General features: G+C 34.8%; 1 protein-coding gene across 1 annotated transcript in view; it reads left to right on the top strand.

The window, feature by feature from the left end:
* The window catches only part of Lvrn (laeverin), a 92,625-nt gene that overhangs the window by 47,281 nt on the left and 24,759 nt on the right, over window positions 1-20,585 (top strand). Inside the window, exons 6-16 of the mRNA XM_077796884.1 lie at window positions 1,074-1,187; window positions 7,185-7,328; window positions 7,846-7,911; window positions 8,004-8,069; window positions 8,795-8,967; window positions 10,586-10,662; window positions 10,982-11,121; window positions 13,403-13,458; window positions 15,471-15,624; window positions 17,397-17,491; window positions 19,809-19,916. Coding sequence (XP_077653010.1) covers window positions 1,074-1,187; window positions 7,185-7,328; window positions 7,846-7,911; window positions 8,004-8,069; window positions 8,795-8,967; window positions 10,586-10,662; window positions 10,982-11,121; window positions 13,403-13,458; window positions 15,471-15,624; window positions 17,397-17,491; window positions 19,809-19,916 — 1,193 coding nt within the window. The remainder of the gene's footprint in view (window positions 1-1,073; window positions 1,188-7,184; window positions 7,329-7,845; window positions 7,912-8,003; window positions 8,070-8,794; window positions 8,968-10,585; window positions 10,663-10,981; window positions 11,122-13,402; window positions 13,459-15,470; window positions 15,625-17,396; window positions 17,492-19,808; window positions 19,917-20,585) is intronic.

The following is a 20,585-nucleotide window of genomic DNA, read 5'->3' as shown; positions in this document are numbered from 1 at the left end:
AAAATACAGGATACCCAAAAGGGTCACTAAAAATACACACATTTTATCAAAGAATTGTTTCAAACTTTTACTTAATTTTACTTTGAAAAGAGATTAAATGGGTACAGGCAACACATTAGTGAGGAGAGCAAAAATTAATCCTCTAGCTGCATCAGCAAAGGCAGTGTAAACATTTCTTTTATTAGATCAGTGTTCTTTCACATTGTGATTTTAGAAGGTTAGCCCTTGGATTTGGTGGAAATTCTCACATCTGCATTTCAGTCTATTTCATTTACATGCATTTGTCAAGAAAGAAATCATCTCAAGCATGGAAGTGTTACTTCTTAGTGATGTGGCTCCATAAGAAGTTTGGAAAAGAGCAATTTACTAGGATTGAATAACACCCCAGTGCATAATCAACACACACACACACTTTCACCGGCTTTGATCAGTCATCACAAGTGTCATTTTTTATTATACCTTAAGTTGCATTCTGTTTTTGAATACAGGCTGAAAAACAGTTATTACAGAACTCTGGTTAAATCCCAGTGCATTGTTGGTTTTGGAAATTATTGTTTTTCTTTCTTAGTTCCGTTCAAAATGCACACTTATTTTTTCTGTTCAGTTCAAATAGAAAATAATTACAGCAGACCACATTGCACAACATATGATTACTTGAATGATTTGTATGTGGCACAGATCAAGTCATCTTTTAAAACAAGACAAATACAGCAAACTCCTGTTTAGAGTATAATGTGCAAGGATTACTAGGTGGTAACTCAGCAGTCAGAACTTCTGCTTCATTTAACTAAACCTAATAATTTTGGGCAATGTGAACAGTTTAAGAAATGTTACAGTTTGAAAACAAAAATTGCTTTCAGTCATTGGATGTGAAAATAATTACAAAAGAGAAATGCATGACTTGTATCTCATGCTAAAACAATGCCTGCTATTGGAATCCTGTTTTCAAGTTTTGTTATTTATAGCAAATAAAGTTCAATTATGTCTTTTCGAACTTACATTTATTTAACATGCAATTACAATAAATATAACTTAAATTTAAGAAAGCTCTTTTTCTCTCCCATCTCCAAAAGTGGTTTGGAAACTTGGTTACCATGAATTGGTGGAACAATATCTGGCTCAATGAGGGTTTTGCATCTTATTTTGAGTTTGGAATAATTAACTACTTCAATCCTAAACTTCCAAGAGTAAGTATGTTTGTTAAATTTATTTTAAAAATTTTCTCCTAATTTATAATTAAAGCATATTCATTGTTGAAAATATATAAAATATAAAAATTAAATTACTAATATTGATATCAGAGGTGATCCATATTATCTTTTTCATATATTTTTGTTCTGGAATTACCTGTTGTAAATATTTTTTGAAGTTGGAATTACCTACAAATTCATAATGCTTTTCTACTCCATTTTATATCATGAGCATTTCTACACATCACTGAATTCTTTTATAAGAAAAAAATTTTAATGGCTGCCTAATATTTTATTATTTCATCTTATAACATGTTTGCAAATAATCTTTGCCTTTTATTAGACTTTGGTTATTTTCACTTATTTTTACTGTTATATACCGAGACTGTCAAATAACTCTCAGACTACACATTGCCATTCCAATTAAGCCTTTATTGCTGGCCATCGGCGGACACTCTATTCTCTAAAAAGCGAGATGATCAGAGTGACGCACCTGCCTTCAGTTGGCCTCATATTTAAGCCAAAAAACCACAAGAGGGACGTTTGGGGGTTTAGCCAATGTAAGCAAGCAATATAGGAGCTGAATTGGGCAATTAATGAGACAATGCAATGGGTACATTGGTATTTCCCACAGGACTTTCCAGGTTGGCATAGCAGCAAGCAAGCAGAAAGGAAGTGGGTCAAAATGACCATAGTTGAGTACAAGTTAGAAAATGGTTACTAACGCCTAGACAATTAATCTCTGAAAAGGTAAATTGCCCAAGAAATATGGAAAGCAAAGAGAACAAATTTTACATTGTATAAGAATTGCTAGGTAACTATTAATGGGTACAGAGTTGGAGCTTTACCATGGGAGAAGCATTTCTTACATGATATGGAGTCTCAGGGTAAAATGGAGTCTGTTTGGTCATTGCCTAGCCTGGCCTATAATAACACTACCTAGACTAAATTTTAAAGCAGTTTTAATCTGTAGTCTATGGCCTTAAAGATAAGTGATATGCTAATTATAGTGACTCGTGTAGAATACTATTTTTGATATTGCTTTGTGGATTGGAATAAAGAATATTATATATTTTAAAGAATTTATAGTTATGAAAGCCTAATGGTTTCAACTATAGCTTTTATTTCTGATGTTTAGTTGTAGTAATTAGGTAGTGCTTTTAGAATGGCATGAAAAAGCCAAATTGACTTGATTTGATTTAGATACTTAAATATTTAGACATAATGTTATCTGTTGATATAGACCTCTCTTCTCAAGCAAAGCAGAGGTTCTTTTCTTGGCTTGCATTCCTGATACCCACATCCCTACTTGGTTTCTGCTCCTGTCACTTCTCTGGTCTTTGGGGTTGCTCCTTCCTGCTACTCTTGCATAGCTACTCTGTCCTCTCAACTCCTCATTGTTCCAAATCTTGACCTCTTCTCTCTTCTTCCTACCCTCACTCATTCAAACTGCTTATTAATACTTGAGATGCTGATTTCCACTCACCAGATCCTTTTTACAAGTGAAGTCTATTCATTTTAAAGAAGATTCTAAGATTATGCTCTTTCTACAGTTGTCCCTCAGCTTTCATTGGGAGAGTGATTCCAGGATACCCCTCACATTGCAAAGTCTGTAGATTTCTCTTATATGAAACGGTGTATTATTTGCATATAGCTTAAGCACATGTTCCCCAAACCTGAAATCATCTCTAGGTTTCTGGTTGATACCTGGTACAATACAAATGTTATGTGAGTAGTTGTCATGCCATATTGTTTAGGAAATAATGAGAAGAAAAAAAGTCTGTTTGTATCCAGTTCATACACAATTTCCCCCCTATGTTTTTGACCCAAAGTTAGTTGAATCCATTGGTAAGGAATCCATGGGTATGGAGGGCCAACTGCATTATTTTTGTAGTAAAATTTCCTTCTTTTATGAAAGATGGTGATAGTAGATATTTATTTGTTTCTGTTGATTGTTTGGCAGAATAAAAAATTGAAAAACCTATTTTGACTCATAAAAACTTTTAAAAATTCCTTTTCCCTGTTTGTGAAATCATAGTGTTTGGGAAGTTCTGAGGTGGAGAGACCTCTTAATGTTCCATTTCCATGCCACACATCCTGCATTCTGAAAGCTGCCCCTAGTCCCAGCCCTGTCACTCTGCAGTGCCTCCTCTTTCCTCCCCTGCATTGTGCACAGGCCCTGTTGTCCTGAAAAAGGAGTTTAGATGTATTATATAGAACAGGAGACTGAAATGTTCAATGACTTTCCTAAGCTTGTTTTCCTAACTGAACAGAACTGTATTTACAACACAGTTGTCTGAGCCTAGGCTGATAATTATAACTAGAATAATAAATAGATAATAATAACTAGAATAATGTGGTAATAACAATAATAAAACTGAATTTGGCATTCACCTAGATACCCAGAATATCAGTGTAAAGCACTGAGAGTTCTATACATACATCATCTTATTTAATTCTCAGAACACATATATGAGTGTAGTTGTTATTTCTATTTTACAGATGAAGGAACTGATGCATCAAGCATCAAGTTACAAGGTCTGAGGTTCAGTGCCAGGACTGTTAACTCCCAGGCTTTCAACCACACTGCTTTTCAGGGAGAGCACATGAAAGTGTTTCTAATCTCAGGGAGCCAGTGTGTGTGTGTGTGTGTGTGTGTGTGTGTGTGTGTGTGTGTGTGTTCATTTTGACTTTTTACTCTACATATAAACTTTGCATACATGGAGTAAATCTTTTCTTCAAAAATCCTTTCAATATACTCAAGTGTACCTACAAAATTGTGTGTGTAATTCTTTTATGAAATAGAATCACACATGGTTAATGTTATTTATAACTTTTCAAAAGCATTTGGTTATATCCCAGATTAACTGTACTTAAATCAATAATGCAGTTTCATTCCCATCAGATAATGAAATTCACCCTTTCTTATTTTTTAACTTTCTTAGAGTTGTAAATGGACATAATACCTTTATTTTGTTTATTTATTTTTTTATGTGGTGATGAGAATGGAATCCAGTGACTCACACATGCTAGGCGAGCACTCTACCACTGAGCCACAACCCCAGCCCCCACCCTTTCTTTTCTTAAGTGAATGGATCATTAACATCAATTCAGTTACTTCTTACTGCAACCGAACTGGCTAGATATTACCAGATTCTGGCAAACTTGATGAAGACTTATTATTGGTAATTTTAAAGTTAAAATTGCACCATTTAGTTGATTTTTTTAAATCATTGGTTTCTTAATGACTCTTTTTCTGGGTCTATATTTCTCAATAACTTGTGGAATGGCGTGAGTATAACTCTTGCCCAAAGAACATCAGATCTTGGCACTTGAGGAAATTGCCATGAGCTTTGTGATTAAAAAGCTTAAGGTTTTGCTTCAATGATCTCTGGAGACTGTGAACTTTGGCTTCCATTTAATTTAGTAATTTGATTGAAATTGACTAATGGAATCACAGAACCATATTCAGAAACATTTTCATTTTTTTCTACATCTTGGTCTAATTTCAGCTGCAAGTCATTAAAGCATGATGTGACTGGGTCGTGGTCAAGGGTTCAGAACATTAAGTACCAAGGGTTTCCTGGCCCCCAAAGCTCCAGCTCTGACATTGTCACTCAGTGACTTTTCTTCTTCTTCCTGGTCTAAGGAAATAGCCGATCTGTGGAGGACTCTGCAACATAGCAAATCTTGTTTGTCTTTACTATTGTAAGCTGAGGCACACTGTTGAATGCCTCTGAGTTTAAATGGGTTTCATGCTGCCATTCAACAGATTATTGAGCATTTATTATGTCCTTTTATTGATAGCTACCATCAACTAAGCTCTCTATTATATGCTTACAGATTATTATATACATTATCTCATCCAATCTTCAGAACAGCCCTGAAGAAATGATGCTGATGATGACAATGATGATAAATAATTACAGCAGTGGAACACTTATTGAGCATGTTCTATTAGTTACATACAGTGCATCACAGTTATCTTGGGTGGTCACAGTGATACCTTAAAGATTATGTAAAACCTTATACAAGGCAGTCAAAAGAGACAGAGACAATTCATTCTGAGGGGAGGAAGCCCCACAAAATAGGGAAAAGGTTACATGTAGTATAGAAACATTCATTAAAATGGTTATAACAGCAAAAGCTAGAAACAATGCAAATCTCTAATAACAGGGGAATGATTAAGTCAATTATGGTCCATTGCACAAATAGCTATGTTTACTTATTTTCTTATTTAGCTTTTGCAAAAGTTCTGTTTGATAAACTTTGAAAAAAAAAAGGAGTTCACCTCTGACTTGATCACCTGTGAGATTCACTTCTTATATTTGGCTTATTTCTTTCAAATTTACATTTCTTTTTCACTTACAATGTAGTGGTCCTTATAAGAGTTAATTATGAAGATGAGGTAGTGAAATTTTAAAATGATATGATAAGTAAAGTAGAATATAAAAGTTTTTACAACTATGGGAATCAATATATAGGAAAAAAGATAGGAAAGAATTATACTAACATTGTAGTGATGCTTATATTGGGTGTGAGTTTATGGGTATTTTTTATTTTCACTATTTTCTATATTGTGCTAATATGACACTTGGGTCAACAGAAGCTCTCAAGAACTCTTGAGTTTAAACCAATACAACCTATTTAACTATGATTTTGGTTTCCTTCCTAGATTTACATCAGGGAGAGGTTGTTCTTGTTATGTGTGATTGAGATCTAGGAGATTTCTGTGATTCTCATTATCCTTAATAAATAGGAGCAGACCTGTGTAGATGTTTCTTCTAAGTTCTTGATACTGAGTGTGATTCTTGAACTAGCAATATCAGTAGTATCAGGTAGTTTATAAGAAATGGATGTGTCAACCCAGACCAATTGAGTTAGAACATAATTTGGATGAAATTCCTAGGTGATTCTTATTTACATTAAAAGTTGATACCTAGCTGGGCCTAGTGGTACATACCTATAATTCAGGCTACTCAGAAGACTAAATTATAAGGCTTGCAAGTTCCTGGCCAGCCTGAGCAACAGAGTGAGACTCCATTTGGGAAGGAAAAAAAAAGTTTGAGACACATTACTCTATGTGATTGGCTTTCTCATTTTGGGAAGAGAGAGTCTGATAATGGCCTAATCATTGGTATTACTAATTTAAAATTAACTGCTATTTAATAGGAAAGGGTTGATCAGAACATTGGACATAGAACACAATTTGAAAGAGTATCTGATAACATCAAGGAGTGAGACAGTAAACTTGGAGAGCCCAAAGACAGTAGGGATTTGAGGCATTACCAGGGGCTTGATCTGCTCTACAGGTTATGAACAAACTGTCTGTTTAATTTCTCCATTATCTTTTCTCTGTTTCTGTCATGCCATATCTCCCTTTGCCTATGATTTTGGTTTCCTTCCTAGATTTACATCAGGGAGAGGTTGTCCTTGTTATGTGTGATACAGATCTAGTCTCTAAGAGATTTCTGCGATTCTCATTAAAATATAATAAACTGCCTTCTCAAAATGCCTATGGATTTGTTTCAAATTGTAAGTTATTATGTCTACATCCTTGCAGATTTACAAATTTAGTATACTTTTGGCTTTGTAAATGTCCATGTAAGAGAGACTGATCAATTTTAAGGAATCACTAATACAATTACCAATCAAATTCCAGAGGATTGAAACTACATAGAAATGCTGTTCTCTGGAAGGCCCTGGCAAGTAGCCATGGGCTTCTTTAGGGGAAATGTACACGACTCTTAGATACCACATTAACTTTATAATGATTCTTTAAAAATTTAAATACTACAAGGTATAAAATGGGAAGGGAAGTCTCCTATAGTTTTGTTATTCAAGGAATTATGACTCTAGGCCTACTACGATTCACAGATGCTTCTCTTTTTTTCCCCCCTTCAATAGAAGTTTTTGGAAGTGTTTTAGGACCATTTAATTTTGTCTTTCTGTGACACCCCAGAAGTTAATGTGGCTTAATCTTTTCCTTTATAGAATGAGGTCTTTTTTTCTAACTTTTTACATGGTGTCCTCAAAGAAGATCATGCCCTGGTGTCTAGAGCTGTATCCATGAAGGTGGAAAATTTCACAGAAACAAGTGACATAAATGAGCTCTTTGACTTATTTACGTACAACAAGGTAAAAGCAGTTAGATATTTTCCTCTGTTCTTGTAGAAAGTTATATAAAATGGATTCTAAGGTTTGTAAATTAATGTGAAACTTAAAACTTTTGATATGAATATCCTTAATTTTATTGAATAAATGGGTTTCAGAAAATGTAGTCAAATTAGTTCTAACTTAGAAAATATTAACAGGGACCATTTTATCTTGGAAAGGTCAAAAAACATCATAAATAGATGTATTATAAAGACAGATAATTCTGTCTGATAGAAATATATTATTACATATAAATACTTGAATCAAAAAAAATTAGTGTACCTTCAATTTTTTATATGTAGTACACCAGCTCACTGTTTACTTCTTCATTAGTGACAGACTACTGTTTTTTCAGTATATTTAGGGATAATTCAAGCCTTCAGTTAAAGTACAAAATGCGATCAGGAACACAGCCCAGAATATCGCTTTTTAAAATGCAATGTGTCAGTATGTAGATATTGAATTTTGTGCAAATAATGAACAGCTTCTTACATCCTAGGGAGCATCTATGGCCCGGATGCTTTCCAGTTTCCTGAATGAGCATTTATTTATCAGTGCACTTAAGGTGAGTTTGCAGACCAGTTGCTACCTGGATGACAGCAAACACATATAGCTAAGGCATACTATTTTTCAACCTTAACTTCCCTATTTTTACAGTCATATTTGAAGATGTTTTCTTACTCAAATGCTGAGCAAGATGATCTATGGAGGCATTTTCAAATGGTAATCATCCTACTTTTGGATACTTTCTTACTGGGTTGTTTTGTCTGTTATAGTACAAGATTGGGAGGCCAGGGGTCAATGGCAGCTTCACAGAAAAGCAATTTTGCCTTGATTGTGAAACTCCCTTAGGTCAGGAATTGGAATTGTGTCTTTAGTCTTCTCTGTATTCTCATGCCCAAAACAGAGCCTGGGCACAAACTAGATTCATAAATATGTACTCTGTAAATGAATGAATAAATGAAGTATGTAACCACTCATATATAGTCACTTCTCTGTATTCAACCAACCCCAGATGCAAAATATTAGAAAAAAATTGGACTTGTACTGAACATGTACAGAACTTTATTTCTTGTTATTGTTCCCTAAATCATACAGTATAACAGTCACTGTATTTATATAGTTTTTACATCCCAATAGGTAGTATAGAAATAATTTACAGTATACAGGAAGGTGTGCATAAGTTGCATGCAAACATTACTCTGTTTTATTTAAGGGACAGGAGAATCCGTGAATTTGGATATCTCTGGGAGTCTAGGAACAAATCCCCCTCATGCCAAAGGATAACTGTAAAGAAATAAACAGAGTTCTGGTTTTGGCCCAGATCACTGGGGATTACAATGTAGATGATGACTAGCATAGCTACTGCATTTCTTTTAGGAGATTGCTACTTCAAAAGATTTTGCTGATAACTGTATCTGCATTTGTGATGATCTTTTTTAAACCAGGCCATAGATAACCAGAGTGAGATCCTTTTGCCAGCAACAGTAAAAACTATAATGGACAGTTGGACACACCAGGGTGGTTTTCCAGTCATCACTTTGAATGTGTCTACTGGTTTCATGAAACAGGAACCATTTTATCTTGGAAAGGCTGAAAATCAGACTCTTCAAGCCCACAAGTAGGTAACTTTGCTTCTCTTTGTCTTCACCTGCCTTGGGCTGAGCTCTGATGGAATGGAAACCAGCCAGTGGGGAGGAAGCATATCCCTTGATGGGCACATGGCCTACTGCAAAGGGACTCTACATAGAATGCCACTGTGTACCAGGGTGAGACAGAGCCCCAGAGTCCTGAGCAAGGCTGGAGATCTGCAGTTAGGGGCCCAAAGCATGTCCCTCTCCTGGGATTTAGAGCCATGCCAGTGACCAAGGCTTTGGGGTGTTATATGTTGCTCATAGTCTTTTAGATAGAGGTAATGAATGCTTGAGATTCTGAGTGAAAGACAATAAGATAGTGCCACAGGAATTATGGCCTTTAGATGCAGTTAGACCTGCGTGGAACACTGATCTCACCAAAATTCAAATATTAGGTTCATCTTGTTTAGATGTTCTGACTGGCACAGTGGCACACACCTATAAACCTAGCAACTCAGGAAGCTGAGGCAGGAGGATTGCAAGTTCAAGACCAGTCTTAGCAACTTAGAGAGACCTTATCTCAAAATAAAATTTAAAAAGGCTGGGGATATAGCTTTGTGACAGAGCACCCTGTAAAAACAAAATAAAAACCATAAAACTGAGTTTCAGTTCCCTTATCTATAAAATAAATTTATTGACACATCTTAGGGGAGTGTTGTAAAAAATGAAATGTCAAGTAGTTGTACAGAACTCATCACTTCCTCCTTCCCCTCTTTTACATTTCTTAATTTGTTAATTTTCAACTGTTTTTGATAGTTTTGGTTTTCACATTTTATTACAGTAGGTATCAGCACAAATGAATTATCAATTTTCAAATACCATCACCAAAATTTTCAGGTTGTCTTACTCCTTCGTTAAAACCCCAGGGGAAAGAAAACAGGAATACTGAGGGCTGTTTCTCACTGTAATATTCTGTGCCTTTGAAAGAGAAAGAAGTCTTAACTCTGCAAAAAAACACATACCTACACTTGCAAGTCTGAGAAACCAGGCATGTGAAAATTTGAGCAAGACTGGAAATGCTGCCCAATGTCCAAGTCATATGTCTTTTCAGATGACTAATGAGCTCCCTGTGGTGTCAGCAGGTTCATCTGGGTCACACCCACCAATGTGGAAAAAAATGTAGGAATCCAACAAATATAAATGTCCTGGATGAGTTCTGTTGAGCATATTTCAGATGGGGAGAGAGATAGAGACTAAAAAGTATTTTTAAACATTTATTAAGCATTTTCTTAAACTATCCTTCACCTCTGGGCATGGACTGATTTGGGTCTGTATACAGCCTTTGAATGCCCTTGAGAGAGGCCATGTGGTCATAATTTCACATAAATTGGCCTTGAAGGGAGCAGATATAAAACAGTCTTAGGAGCTACCTACACTTAAGAATAAATCTGTAAGACACAATAAGAGAGGGGAGTGAGCAAATAGCCAAAGCAAAACTGGCTATTTGTAAAAACATTAGCAAATAATCCTATGAGCAAAAAGTCCAGAGGGAATGAGCGAAGAATTCCAGTTCTCTCCGCTATTTTATCCTGTCTTTAATATTGGCTCAGAGTGTGCATTCTTATGTGTTAAAATCAACTAATTTTTTGCTTTTCTTCCCCAAAGTGACACATGGATTGTCCCTATTCTTTGGATAAAAAATGGAGCTCCACAATCTTTAGTCTGGCTAGACAAAAGCAGCAGTAAGTAGCAAATTTTAAAAAACAGCTTCATATATACACATATATAAAGGCAGTGAATAAGATGTTCAAATGTCTAGCTTTTGAGACCTCATTTAGAACTAAAATGTATCCTTCTTGTAGAACATAGAACTTTAAAGAAAAGTTTTAATTAAAAGCCATTACATGTAAAAAATATGATTATATGGTAAGACCAATATATAATTAGAATTTTAAAAATTTTGTTAGGTTTATTGTTAGAACTGAGAATGTATTATATAAAAATGTATTGAAAAAAATTTGTAAATGTACCATTTCAAACTATTCCTATATTTTTTTGTAGAAGTATTCCCTGAAATGCAAGTTTCAGATTCTGACCAAGACTGGGTGATTTTAAATTTGAATATGACTGGCTATTATAGAGTTAATTATGATAAATTAGGTTGGAAAAAATTAAGCCAACAGCTTATGAAGGACCCTAAGGTAAGGTTCTGTTGGGTAGTTTGAATTAAGTACTGTTCATGGTGTCCTCTCTCATCTTTTAGAAGGTGAGCTTTCTTATGGGAAGAGTCTCCATCCCTATTCCCACCCTCACCTCCAGCCATGCTGAAGAGGTTGTTTTTCTTATTCTTAGAAAAAGGGTGGTTTTGGTTGAATGCATTATGTTTTTGAATATTCCTCTTGCTTTTCCAAAATCATTTTACCTTCAGGTGAAAATCAGAATACATTTTCCTACTAATTATTTTGCAAACTGTGGCAAGTGACTTAAATGTTCTGCTTCCATTTCTTCACTTTAAAATGGAAATATCACTATGTCTTATTTATCATGAGGATTAAAGATGATGTAGGTTTAAAAATACTTAAAATTTCTAAGCCTATATAGTTACTTAATATATGTTAGAAAATATTAACTTTATTCCTGAAAACATATTCATGTGCTTCCTCAGAGGACAGAATTTAATTCATAAAACAGCAATAATGATCCAATATCACTTTACATTATGAAATCACTACAAGTCATTATGAAATCCATAAACACTAAGGTTGAACAGCTCAAATTAAATAGATTTTAATTGGTTGAATTAAACCGAATCTCCACTAGTAGCAATGCATGTTGGCTTAGGGATCTATGCCGCTGGCTCTGCTGTGATGTGTTGTGAACCGTGGGCAGGTCACTTAGATCCCATTTATAAAACTGCAATGTTGAATTAAAATATGTCTTAAATGTCTGCTTTTCAAAAATGCTGTGAGGACACAATAAGCCTCTCTCCCTGAGGAAGCCATATGGCATGATGACCCATAGGTTCTGGGTCAGGGAGACTCATGTTCATATTTTTTGTTCATCATTTACCATAAGTGTGAACTTGGATCTCTTCTTTGACCAGCACCTCAATTTCTTTATTTGTATAGTGGGTATAATATTCCAACCTTAAAGTGCTGCTGTGGAGATTAAATAAATGATACCTGTATTATGTTTAACAAAGATCAAACCACAGGTCAGGTTTTCAGAACATTTCAGTAATTTTTAAAATATATATATTGGGGATTCAACCCAGAGTCAGTCTATCATTGAGCTACATTCCCCAGTCATTTTTTAAGAATATTTTTACTTTGAGACAGGATCTCACTAAGTTGCTGAGGGTCTTGCTAAGTTGCTGAGGCTGGCCTCTAACTTGAGATCCTCCTGCCTCAGCTTCCTGAGTCTCTGGTATTACAAGCATGTGCCTGCACACCCTGCAGTACTTTGTTTTTTTAAATAAGATTTTAAATAAACTAACAAAAGCCACTTAAAATAATATCTTCTTTAAAAATCTTTATCAAAGTGGCTAAATTCTTATTAGTTTCTAAGGGCACTTTACAACACAAAATACTAGGTTATGTAATTTAGCAATAATTTCTTGAAACCATAATAGATTTACTTATGGAAAAATGAAGGTAAATTCTTTCTACAAAATAATTGGTGAGCAAATAAAACCTACTTTGTAGTATTAGTATTCATCTAGAAAAATATAAGTATTAATGCTGCTAGAAAAGTGATGAGACTATTACTGAGGGAAGAATTTAACTTGGCTTGCTCTGATGCTCAGAGGAATGTTGTGAAGATAAATTTTCTAGGACCAAATATACCAAAGAGTTGGGAGATGTTTAAGGAATGATGTAGGAGGCTTTGGGCACCTGGAGGGTATTGAAGCTGAGTTCAGAGTCCTGTGACCTGGCAATGCCAAGGAATTTAGACAAAAGCTAACCAGTTAGTGTCAAAGGTACCAACCTTTTCATGTATATAAGGGACTCTGTTGGTGCTATGTGACACATCAGTAAAATCTTAAAAAGACAGAATACCTTGGTATTACCAAAGTGGCATGAAATAATATTTATTTAAGTCCTCCCATGCCAAAAACTCACCTGAACATAATTTGGACTCTGTATTACAATTTATTGTATGCTTTCTGTTTTTAGAGAGGCCTTTAAAATTTGACTACCTTTTTATTATTTTTTAATGTAGTATGTTTAGGGAGTACTTTGGAAAAATTCTCTGCCATATTTAAACATTATGATTGATGTCCAGAGGGATCATTTATCAAAAATAGATGTATAATGAATAAATGATGGGGATTTTCCTTAGCAATTACTTTGTGGATGAAATAATTCATGTGAAAGTACTTTGGAGGCAGCAATGATATTTAAAATGTTATTTTTTTTAAAAAAATATTTTATTAAAAGTGTTCTCATCTTTCCCTTCACCTATTTGGGTCATATTCTGCAGGCCATTCCTGTTATTCACAGACTGCAGTTGATTGATGATGCTTTTTCCTTGTCTAAGTGAGTATGTTTACTTCTCTCATAGTTGTTTTAGAGTATACCTAAAATTCATAAAAAATAATAGCCTCATTGCTAAGAATTTATTCTTTAGTATACACATGCCTTAACTGATTAGAATTAGTTTCAACTTCTGTGGTCATATTGGAATTTTACAGCAGAAAGAGTTGCTGAAAATAAATAGGCTATCATTTGATATTTCAAAGTCATTTCTTTACCCAAAGGTATAATTTTAATGAGATCTGGCTTGTATATTAATGCATTGCTGAACTATTGACTTTAAATATATTTATTCAGAGTAATTAAGATGCACTGCTAAGTATTTAACCAGGTAAATTAATATATGTTACAGATTTAAAATTTTCATGCAATAAAATTAAGGGCTATAATGTTGTAAGTTATCTAGCATGCTCTGTGTCTTTGTCCTGTCATATTTCTTGAGGATGTCATGTCTTTGCTGCTTTTTCCCTCTGTGACTTGTAGCTAATTTCCTTATGCAAAACCTTTCTGAAAAACTTCTTTGAGGGCACCCTGACTTTGATACTGTTGACTACATCCTCCTAAAAACTTTTCAGCTTCCTGAGACTCCACTTGCAAACCCAGTTCTCCTCCTGTATTTGACTTTGCTTTTTCCTATTGCTGTGAGCACCCTGAAGCTGAATCACGATTATGTCATCTTCTTCCTTTTCCTTTGGATAGCTCATTCATTCTTATGATTTCAGTGACCATTTTATATATGTACAGTACCCAGATGGTATATGATGATTAATAAATGCTCTAAATTGACACATCAACTTTGCTTTCCTCCTATCTTATGTTTATCCTTTAGTCATTTAAACACTGAACTTTATTTCTATCTCCAAAATGCTCTTGCTATCAATTTCTATGCCTGTGTCAAGAATACCACTATTCTCATTACTCAAACTAGAAACCTGACAGATATTCTCCTTTTAGCTCTGCAGCTCTCATGTTTCACAGGTCTGTATGTATTATTTATTCATTCTTGTTGTGTCCTTTGGATTATTATCTTACAACTTTAGTTGCTTCATGCTAAGTCAAATTTTTGGCATCTTTTGCCTGGCCTATTGCATTAGGACCTATTTAATTAGGCTCTAGGCCTTTAGTTCTTTTGAATTTTTCATTCTGTCTTTGTCAGCACTGCAGCAATGAAATTTTTAGGCATCAATTCCATCATGTTACCCCAGTTACTTAAATATTGACAGTGCTTTCCCACCAAACCTAAGCTCTTCATTCTGACATTCAAGGGTCTTCGAGGGTTTGAACCACCTCATCTATTAGTTTCCACCTCTCACCACACATAGAGGAAATTCCCTCCCTCTGTTAGGTTGGTCTGCCCATCACACTAATTCCCATATTACTTTTGTCCTGGGCTGTCTTCTTCCTTCTCTCTGTCCATTTTAATTCTACCCATCCTTCAGTGGTTTTCTCAAGTTCTTCCAAAAAGCCATGAGGCCTTCTCTGACTGTCCCCTCTTTTCCATGTTTCCCCCTTTCCATGCGAATGCTTCTTTCTTTGCCACTTTATGGTATTCATCACCTGTCCAGGGACCTAACAGCAAGTTTCTGCTCCTCACCAATGCTCTTAACAGTGGGTAAGTGTAAGGTCTTATGGATATGTGCCCACTGGCAGCTGACAGAGCATTAGATAATGATTTTATATATGTTGAATAGAAAATACACTCTCACAAAAACACATAATAGATATCTAATATTCTCTTGCCCAATAATTGAGCCAACATTTGGCCTGGACTTTCTACAGCTTCCAGTTTGGATGCATGAATGTACTAAATTGAAATGGAAAGTCTAGCAACACTTCTTGTGTTTCATTTTACTAGTAACATGGGACCTTAAGTAACCTTCTTGCCTTTTGACTTATTCACACACCTTATTGAAGTCAGGCATTGAAGCATGGAACAAATATGGAAACAGTACAAATCATTTAGCAGGTGAAGGTTTTTTGAGAGTGTGTGTATGTGTTTTTTTTAAACCAAACAGAAGCAATTATATTGAGATTGAAACAGCACTTGATTTAACCAAGTACCTTGCTGAAGAAGATGAAATCATAGTATGGTATGAAGTCTTGGTAAACTTGATAACCAGGGATCTTGTTTCTGATGTGAACGACTATGATACATACCCATTATTAAAGGTAATTTCATGCTTTGTTATGTAGTTTTATTTTCTGGTACTAGGGATCAAGCCCAGGGCTTTGCACATGCTAGGCAAGCACTCTACTTAGCCACATCCTAGCCCATGTTATGTAGTTTTAAAATAAATTTTCTCTTCCTTTTTCCATATTCTAGCCAGCATCTGAAAGACCGCTCTTTCCCAAAGTAACTGTCAATTCATTTCATGTAGCTATAGTCTTCTTAGCAATAGCTGATTATTCTTAGCTGGTCTAGGAGACATGTATGAGAGAAATTTGCAAGGGTACTTCATTCTTGGTAAGGTGACAGTGTATTTTAAGAAACCAGAACTGAAGGAAATAATACATCTTCTTTCATATAGAAAAGGACAGTATCTATTAGAAAGTATTTCTCTAAGAGTTTGTTAGGCAAACACAAGGTCTTTTTAACAGCCCTGTTTTTATAATTGCAATACTTTGATCTACCGGATCAACACTTAAAATCAGAGGAATATATTCCAGAAAGAATAAAAGTTTTGTAGTTGTTTTTAATATTAGGAAGAAAAAGTGGGAAATTAAATTAATGAATGAAGAAATGATATGCCACCATCAATGACAGAATATAAAGAGGAGAATTTTCACTGCTACATCCTAAATAACAGTCACTTTTGGGATGGCACCTGTATAATCAAAGCAAGAGCCAGGGAGCCACCCTTTTGATATTTAGGGGCCACAGGGAGTCAGAAAGTATGTTCATTTCTGGGTCATTCTGTGGGTGGCATTACAAATATCTCAGGTCCTAGGTGTTGATTTTTTTTTAGTATCAAAAGTACTGGTGGGAACTTAGTGGAGCATAGGGGTGGTGGCCAGTGGCAGAAGGCACTGTTTTGGGGACTGAGTTGGCTTATTGATAACATCTAATGCTTGGTTATGAGTAAAGAAGTAAAAAATTAATACTTATCTTCAGAGAATTTCAATGATTAACATTTAGTTTGTTCTTAGGAATATGTTAGTAATTGTCTAACTTTCATAATCTTGAATTTATGAGCTGGAAGCTCAGAGAACTTTATTTCAACTCGGGGCTTTAGATTGTCCAGGGCATAAATCAGTTCTCATTACTTTGAAGATATGATATAGTTCCTAGGCAAAACCAAATAAGCATATTTTATTTATACACACACACACACACACACACACACACACACACACATATATTAAGGCTATGATATATATATGTAATATTTTTATTACATATAAAGATAACTTTATTGTATATAAGGATATGATATCCTTAAGATAGACCTGTGGCATATGTATCACATCCATTTACATATTATAAAACTTTAAAAACTCTATTATATATAAAGACATGATATATATACACACACATGTATATGTGTATACACTTGGCATGGAAATGTTAAGGTAGAAAGGTTGTTTTACATTTTTATATATTTTCTCCATATGGAAATGTTTTGGTTGATATTAAATGTTTGTTATAGCTAATATTTACTGAGTTCTGACCATGTGCCAGGTAGTGTGCTCATAGACATTATATTACTCAACCCTCACAATAAATCTACAACATTAGCATTATTATAAACCACTTTTATGTAAGAGGGAACTGAACCCAAAAAGTTAAAAAGAAAACAATTATACATTTAATAATAAATAAGGATAATTTCTGAAGAAATATGTAACTTCTATATTAATATCTTTTTAAATAAAAAGAAATACAATAAAAATGTAGTATTCTGAGTCAGAACTAACTGTATATTTTTCTTTGTGGCTTATAGAAGTATTTATTAAAAAGGCTTAACTCAATATGGAATATTTATTCAACAATAATTCTTGAAAATGTAGCAGCTTTGCAAGATGACTATTTGGCTCTGTAAGTATCTTTTTAAGCAGTGATAATTGAATACAATTATTCATATTAATATATGGTTTTCCAGATTCATAAAATAACATCTTAATAACTATTATTCATTGGGAGAGCTTGTACATTATTTGATTGGTGGGCTATATGTGTCTTTATAGGGAATAATAGCTTGGAATAATAACTTTAAAAAATTTTTTTTCTTTTTTTATGACACAGTTTTCATTCTTACAATAGCTCTGTGACAAATGTATTATATCCAATTACATATTATAAAACCTATCCAGGAAAGTTAAGAAACTTTTTCAGAGACATTCAGCTATTGGGTGACATTCCTAGGTAAAACTAAATAAACAACTATTTCTTATCAGTGATATGTAGATTGCAACCTCATTCTTTTCATTCCATTTTTTTTAAAAAGCCAAGAACAAAGAATATCCACTGAGGTTTTGAACAGATTAAAGCATCAGACTTTGAACACTTAGCTATTGTATTTTTTGTGTGATAAAATTAATTTAATTTTTTTAATTTATTTATGACAGTAGAGTCAATTTTAACATATGTATACAAACATGGAATATGTCTTATTCTAATGAGGATACCTTGGGTCTTAATTTGTCTGCAAAGTATATGTGTGCACACACAGGAGTATATAACTCTATATTCTCAAAGTTAGGCTACTGGTTGAAACCAGAGAAGAGTCATGCTAAGCAAACTACCCTATGCCAGCAAGTCTGAGAACATAGGAAGGCCACAGGGGGAAAAGTCCCCTCTGTATTATTGTTAACAGGAATTCTATCATGTAATGAGGTCAGTTGACAGTGATACATAATGGTCACTAGTATATGAGCATGTTTGAGTATTGCAAATGATTTTTCCCAAGGGGAGTAAACACATCATGATGGTCTGGGAAGGAGGCAAAAGGCAACCTGGGGCTGTGGTACCTTGATACACCCCATGACCTAAGTTTGTGTGTGTGTGGACAGGCTTTTCTGGATTTAGGGAGGGAATTCCGAGCCACCAAAGAACAGGCATTATAGCTACAACTTCTAGTCAGCATCAGGCTCAACTCAATTAAAGACCAAAAAAGAAATACAAAATATACAACATTGATTATTCCCTCAATTTTTACCCTCTGAGAGGCTAGAAATCTTAGCTCTAGGGTATGTAACTGGAAGGACACAGAACTGAATACATGAGAAGGTGGAAGAAGGTGAGAACTGCCTAAGATAGAATGGGCAGTCAAATTGTGTGAACAAACAGAACGGCCAAATGTGCTCCATCAGGCAGCACATATGTTAACCAGACGTATTCTTGGCTCTCCTAAATTAGACTGAAGTGGCTTACTTTTTGTAGCATCCTGGGCCGGTTCTTTTCTTCAAGCAACCTTGGGGAGTGACTGCATTTCCTCAGAACTCCATCTTTTTGCAGCCAGCTTGGGGTTGGGATGGGTAGGGAGAGGGAGTAAGTTACGTAAATTAATGCCCAGAATTCTCTCTCAGAGGATCTCCACCCTTGGACATTCCACTTTTGCTTATCAGAAGGTCTGGCTAGGCTGGGTTGAAACTATAGGGTGGAGCAACAGCGTTTGGCTTTTGCATTTTCTGGAAATTTACAGCCAGTTTTTTTTTTTTTTTTTTACCCAGACCCCAAACTTGGAGAGGGTAGGAAGACACACTGCAAGGGATTGCTTACCTGGATTTATTATTGTTTTTCACTCTATTATTTTGGAAATTATTTTGCTTTGAATCACAATGTGAATCCCTGCTCAGCTATAAAAATAAACCAAATCAACACCTCTGTTCTTTTCCTGTATATGCACACAATAGCCAGGAGGAGTAAGGGAAGAAACAGATACTTAAGCAAGGGAAAGCAAACTGCAGAAGGAGCAAAATAAACTATTTTCTTTCTTTTTCTTGCAGAGAGATCCTTATTTTTAAGTGTATTAGATCAGATACACTAAAGACTTTTTTTTATCCATAAGGCAATTACTGTCAAAGGGAGGAAAAGTAAATTGACAACAGATGTGGAGTGTGTGTACACCCATGTGTGTTTGAAGGAGATGAAAGATGGCAGTAATTTATTTCTAACTTTCAAAAAATACTAGTCTTAGGAGCTTTTTTGGTGCCTGAGAGCCTCTCAGCAAAAGTTTCTCTGAATCTTAAATCCATTTGTCATCCACAAAAGCTATTTTTTAAAAACAGACCTGATATTATTGAAAGGAAGCTTTAAAGTGCTCATCCTTTCATGAAGCACACACTCTTGGAAGCCAAAAAAATGAAGGTGATAATGTGAAATGAAATGCTTTTCTTTGACTTTTTCCTTCAAGAATATCACTGGAAAAAGTTTTTGGAGCTGCATGTTGGTTGGGTCTTGAAGACTGTCTCCAGCTGTCAAGAGAACTCTTCAGAAAATGGATGAACCATCCAGAGAACGAGTATGAGTGACACTGTAATTTCCCTTGTTTGTGTCATATTTTAGAACTGATGTCTCTATCTTTTGGATGTTCTCACAGTGGCAGTGATCATTTTGTTTTCACTTGGTTAATATCTCTGTCTAATTTCTTTTCAAATATCCTTTTAAAAAACAATCGTCTATATAGAATGAAATAGTGATTATCAGGGGTAGAGATTTGGAGGAAATGAGATGTAGATCCAAGTATACCAAGGTGCACATCCATAGAATGAACATGTATAGAAATATAATGTAAACCACGACTAATGAGTGATATTGTATTAATTTTGGTATTTTTGCTAAAAGAGTAAATTGTAGGTTCTTGCCACAAAAAACTTGTCTTTGCATAACAATAGAAGATTCAAATTCTTAGGTAAATTGTCACCCACGACCTCTCATTGCTGGTGCATTCTTTCCATAAACATTTAACATAGAATTCTCTCCGCTGCTTGTTTTGAGTCTTATTAGGTTGTTCTTTGTGACTGTTTATTCACGTTAGGTCTATGAACTTATCAGAGCATCTCCCCAGCCAACCCCCGCCACCCTCTAAATTTGAAGTCTCACTGAAAGCTGAGACTACATTTTTGTCTTCATTACCTCTACCACAGGAGGAATATGACAATGAGTTAGAAGACCAAATTGCTTTTATCCA

The sequence above is a fragment of the Urocitellus parryii genome, chromosome 1, assembly GCF_045843805.1.
Source record: "Urocitellus parryii isolate mUroPar1 chromosome 1, mUroPar1.hap1, whole genome shotgun sequence".
NCBI classification, from domain to species: domain Eukaryota; kingdom Metazoa; phylum Chordata; class Mammalia; order Rodentia; family Sciuridae; genus Urocitellus; species Urocitellus parryii.
Note: the sequence above shows the minus strand (reverse complement) of the source record. Positions and strands in the feature narration are given on the sequence as shown.